The 5,878-nt window shown below is 38.9% G+C and overlaps 1 protein-coding gene across 1 annotated transcript in view; it reads right to left on the bottom strand.

Annotated features, from left to right (window-relative positions):
• MEP1B (meprin A subunit beta) overlaps nt 1-5,706 on the bottom strand; it is a 29,328-nt gene extending 23,622 nt beyond the window's left edge. Inside the window, exon 1 of the mRNA XM_018555299.1 lies at nt 5,613-5,706. Within this exon, the coding sequence (XP_018410801.1) occupies nt 5,613-5,690 (78 nt within the window). The 5' untranslated portion in view covers nt 5,691-5,706. The remainder of the gene's footprint in view (nt 1-5,612) is intronic.
• Between the last annotated feature and the right edge of the window lie 172 nt (nt 5,707-5,878).

Raw genomic sequence — 5,878 nt, forward strand, 5'->3', positions numbered from 1 at the left:
TTCATACGGAATGCAGAAACGGATAAATCATTATCTCTAACCTACTGTAACTATTCCTTTTATTGCGCATAATCAGGAAAAGTTATTGCTGCTTTAAAATATAACTAGTCATAGTCACATCAAAAACATATAAACCTATTTTACATAACATGACCCTAAGAAGAACAAAAAAAGGACCATCTGCAATCAAACAGGTTAGGAAAGACAGTTTGGCCATTGTGTGGGGCATGTTAAAGGGTAGGAAGATTTTGTCCAAAGTAGCATCTACCTTCTTAAAGTGACACTAAACTTAGGAGTTAAATCTTAAAAATACATTCAAGTACCATAACTATTAACAGAAATGTATCTTATTTGTGTATCACTCGGCTGTAGATCTTCAAATCGTCTCTGAATTGGTGGTGACAATGTCCAAGCTCACTCCTGTGATGGTTTACAATCTTCTGTTTAGTTTTCAAATCTGTATTGAGATTGTAGTCCATCACATAGTGAGTTTGGAGTTGTGACTACTTTACAACACACACAGAGACCATGAGGAACAAAAGTAGCCACCCTCCAGAAGAAAGGACAGTGTCGGCACCAATTCAGAGATGTTTTGAGGATCTACAGCCTAGTTAAGGTACTTGAATGCATTTTTACGGTTTAACTCCTAAGTTTAGTGTCTCTTTAAAGGAGGCAGCCAGTAACGTCCCACATTTACTGTAGTTAAGGGGCTCTGCAAAATGTATTATATTGGGAAAACAATCAAATATTTAAAGTATCAGGTACATGATCACTTTAAATATATTAAAGATGGGTAAGTGGGAAAAGTAACAGAAAAGATCAAACAATCAGCTACAGGACTCAAATGCCTAATCCTTTATTTAGTCTATAAAACAATAGGTTTGGGTAGGGGCAAGATACTTAACAATTCTCCTTGTCTTACAACCATTCTCCATACTCTTGTTTCTCAGAGGTTCTTCGGGGACACGGGTGAGGTGTGTCATCTTCTCACCCTTCAGCAATTGACAAGTGTTGTTCCCATGGTAATGGCTGACACACCACTGTGTTAAATCATAGGAGCATTGTTGCAAATATAGTAGTTAAAATAACAGATATAGTTAGTTATATATAAAACATATATAAAGAAAAAGTTTTGGGGAATAGCTGATGAATGTGGCAAGCACTTTATATATATAGTATTGAGGTTTTATTAACATACAGGACAAAGCATAGGTTCATGTTAATGTGTACATTAAAGTAGTATTAAACTCTCAAACTTTTTTTTCAATAACGAATCCAGATCAAACAAATCTACATTGCCCAGCAAAGATTTTCTTTTAATTTTTGTCCAAGCACTTACAGTCATCATGTTTACAAATAGCTACAACCCCCTCAGCTCAGCTTCCTTGAACTTCCTGTCCTCTACAAGATCACAAAGGAAGAGAGTAGTCTCCGTGTGTGTTGTAAAGTAGCCACCACTCCAAGCTTGCTCTCATGATGGACTACAGCCTCAGTACAAATTAGTAAACTAAACGTGGGATTGTAGTCCATCAGGGGAATGAGCTTGGAGCTGTTACTTTTCCCACTTAGCCATCTTTAATATATTTAAAGTGATCATGTACTTGATACTTTAAATATTTTATTGTTTTCCCAATATAATACATTTTGCAGAGTCCTTTAAATACAGAGAATGTGGGAAGTTACTGGCTGCCTCCTTTGAAGTGACACTAAACTCTGGAGTTAAACCGTGGAGCAGTGACTACTTTACAACACACCCAGGGACCATGGGGAACAAAAGTAGCCACCCTCCAGAAGGAAGGACAGTGTCAGCATGAATTCAGAGGTGATTTGAGGATACACAAAGAAGATACATTTCTGTTAATAGTTAACGTACTTGAATACATTGTTAAGATTTAACTCCTGAGTTCAGTGTCACTTTAACCAATGGTGTTTAAGCTTGTTTTTTTTTTTTTTTTATTGATTTGAAAATGCATAATAACAATACAATCATTAGGAGAGTTGGTGGTCTGTGACTTGCTTAAACACTGTACAGGTTTAACAGTTGAAGAATGCATTGATACCTGCTGTGAACTGTGAAGAGTTCTAAAGACCTGTTAGTTTAATTTATTATTGCCAACATGTATATAACACATTAGAAAAAAATTCAGATCCACTAAAAAAAGCTGGTGCCTCTTCATAATTTTTGGATTTTTTGATAACAAAACCTAAACATAACTGGTTATTTACATGGCAAAATACAGTGGACATTGTCTTCACTAGTACTACCTTCATCTTTTATAAAAAAAAGAATGATATCTTAATGCTGAAGTTTAAGCTGATCATACTGTGCCTTCCTTCCCTCATCAACATGGTAAAGACATTTAAAATAAAACACTTCTGTTTTATATTCCTACCTTTTTTTAGATTCAGTGATGTTAATGTAATGCAATGCTGGCAGATCATTGGCTGCTATGAGAAGCCAGCACAGTTCTGTACATAGCGTCATAAAATCATCACAGCACCCTGCCTCAGTTCTTTTCTCAAGAGTCCTTAACCTTGATGCAAGCGGATATTTACCCACCCTTGATGGGTGGGTTTAAGTGTGGAGGTGTGGGTATTCCTAGGCAGACTGCATTTGCATACAGACCACCCTAGCTAACACCCACATGTGATGTGATGTTGATCCCCCATGATTGACAGAACTGAAATCCAAGGGTGGGATAGGGTGGGCCAGGGACAGTACAAATGGACATTCCCCAGCCAGGAAATGGGGCAGGCTCTATCTGACTTGCTGCAACTTCTAATGCCCATTGTGAGAGGGTCACAGTGTGCAGTGAAATCAAACTAAGCAGTTTTAGTACAGCTGTGCTGTGTGTGTAACTGTGCAAGGCTGAAGGGAAGGATGACATTCACATCCTGCTGTATACCAGTGACATGCAGTGAAGGGAGATCAGCACATTGTACTATTTTATAATTAGGCCCCCAAGTGTTTGTCACATAATAGACTGTAATTCTTCTTCTGAAACAGCATCGGAGTGATGTGACTTAGTGGAGTCCTTGATTATACTATGCATTTTATTTTCTATACATACCTATTACTGCAGGTTGTCGAATCACTTGTTATCATAAGAAAAGTCCCCATCGTCCAATGAAACAGATCAAATCCTTGCTTTTAGTCATGCAAGGACCGACCAGAGGATTACAGTAAGAGTAATACAATACAGTGTCTAGTGTTTATAATTCTAATTGATACAATTAATAATTTCAATTAATTAACACAATATGTATAATACTAATCCATATAACTATAATACCAATACAATGTCTAGTGTTTATTCCTTTGTATTTGTATGTGTGCTAGTCACATTTTATGATCATCCAACTCCATCTGCAATTTTTTTATTGGTTTGATAATATGGTATTTCATATAATACAAATACGCAAGGTTAAAGACTAAAGTGGCTACTTGTAATTCAGTTGATCTAATTAGGTAGCATTGTTTCTAGATAGGAAAATCAAACTGACACCTTGACAGTAGGAATGCACCGATATTTTTCAGATACCAGTGCTGATACTTGGCATTTTCATGAGAACTACCAGGGTTGCAGCGGTTGCAGCTGGGACCTAGCTCTGGCGCTCCACCACTGTCCTGAAATCATTAGTCTGTATTGTTTTAGAAAAACTGTCACATGACAATAAACAAAAATGTATCAGTACTCGTATCTCGAGTACCTTGGACAAATATCAGTACTTGTACTTGTAGGTAGGGATGCACCGATACCGGTATTTTGGTACCGAGTACGAGTACCGATATTTTTTTTCGGTACTCGTCGATACCAATTACCGAGCACTGGAAGTCCCATTCAGGAAGCCAGGTGGCGTGTAATGACACACCACCTGGCTTCCTGATTAGCAGTGAAGCCGGGCAGTGTGTAAAGACTCGCCACTTGGCTTCCCAATTAACAAGAAAGCCTATCCATGCTTCTCGTCACTATGTGACGAGAAAGCATGGAGCCGGCTTGCTGGCCAATCATGGAAGCCGGGCACCGTGTAATGGGACGGCGCCCTGCTTCCTGATTGGCCGGGAGACCGGCTCCATGCTCCCCCGTCATGAAATGACGAGGGAGCATGAAGCCGGCTTCCCGGCCAATCAGAATGCCGGGCGCTGCGTCATTACACGGCTTCCTGATTGGCCAACCTACCCACCAATCAGGAAGCCGGGCAGCGCGTCATTACACGCTGCCCGACTTCCTGATTGGCCGGGAAGTCAGCTCCATGCTCTCTAATCAAAAGGGACGAGAGAGCATGGAGCCGCTTCCCGGCCAATCAGGAAACTGGGCAGTGTTTAATGACGCGCCAGGCATCGGAGCATTTGGGCGAGTATGATTACTCGCCCAAATACTCGGTATGGGCACTGATATCGATACTAGTATCGGCATCGGTGCATCCCTACTTCTAAGTACTTGGGCAAGTATCAGTACTTGTACTTGCAAAAATGGTATCGCAGCATAGTTATAAAAACAAAATCATACAATAAAACAGAGATGTACAAATCCCAGGAGCTCAGTGTGCTCCTTACAAATGACAGCTGCCTCCTAACTTTTTAATTTGTCTCTAGTGTAGTCTTGGAGCTCAAAAGTATCGGTACATGTACTCGTACTTGTACCGAGTACTGTACTTGGTATCTGTGCAACCCTACTTGACAGCAATTTGTCAAATCTGAAAGTCAAAATCTGAATCAGCGTAAATGATCTGATTCATTTGCTGTGATTTCTGATTCTGTTCATAGTATTTGAGGTTGAATAAAGACATTAGTCCATCAAGTCCAACCTATTAGGATCTCATTCTAGGAGTACCCGTACCCCTGTATATTACGGTCCCTTAAGAAATCGTCCAAAAGTTTCTTGAACAATTCCACATTATTTGCTGAAATCACCGCCTGTGGCAGTGAGTTCCAGACCCTAACTGATCTTACTGTGAAGAACCCCCTTCGCACCTTGTGCTGGAATTTTTTTTCCACCAATTTTAGGTTATGGCCTCTAGTTTTTGTAACGGAGTTAATTTTAAACAGTTTATCGCTAATGTTGCTACCACCATTAAACATTTTGTACATGGAAATCATATCCCCCCTTAATCTCCTCACCTCTAATGTGAACATTTCCACATCTGCACATCTACACAGCCCAAATGTCCAGTCCGATCTTAAACCTCTACCAGTAGATTATGAATAGATTAATTTATATCATATCATATGATAAAAACCGTAAGACCACCCTTAAACATAAAGATCCTGGGCAAACAAATCCACTGTCACCAAGGCCATCATGTGAAATCACACATGTGGGACATCTATCGTTAGTTTTCTGGTTCACTTTTTAAATGGTACTTATATATTATTATATGTGCAGTATGTAAAGCACTGAGACAACACTATATAAATACCTGAAATAAATACGTATTACATTTACCGCCAAATGCTCAGTTTTTAAAACAGTTACATCTAAATTCAGTAAAATTGTCAGAAACTATAATGTATTCAGATGTGATATGTTTGATCATTAATACATTGATTGCTACATGTAGATGGGTAACTTAGCCCTTATATGATTAAAGAGAACATTTATTTAACTCACCAGACCGACGGCAGAATAAACAAGGAGCCAAAACAGTGGAGCAGTAATTAACTCCATGACAGCTCCACGGCTGTGCATTGCTTGGTGGAGAGTGGTATCTGCAGGACTTTTCCTTTTATATAACTGAGATTTTATCATAATTTTGTACTTTGTCCCAGTATATGACATGTCTGTTACAGTTTACCCATTTCAATAGACCCTTGGACTTCACCATGCTATATACTAGTAGTTTGTGTTACAATAGTTTTTTTTTCTTTAAAGCTAGT

The sequence above is a fragment of the Nanorana parkeri genome, unplaced genomic scaffold (assembly GCF_000935625.1).
Source record: "Nanorana parkeri isolate BGI_ZX_2015 unplaced genomic scaffold, ASM93562v1 scaffold191, whole genome shotgun sequence".
In the NCBI taxonomy this organism is placed as follows: domain Eukaryota; kingdom Metazoa; phylum Chordata; class Amphibia; order Anura; family Dicroglossidae; genus Nanorana; species Nanorana parkeri.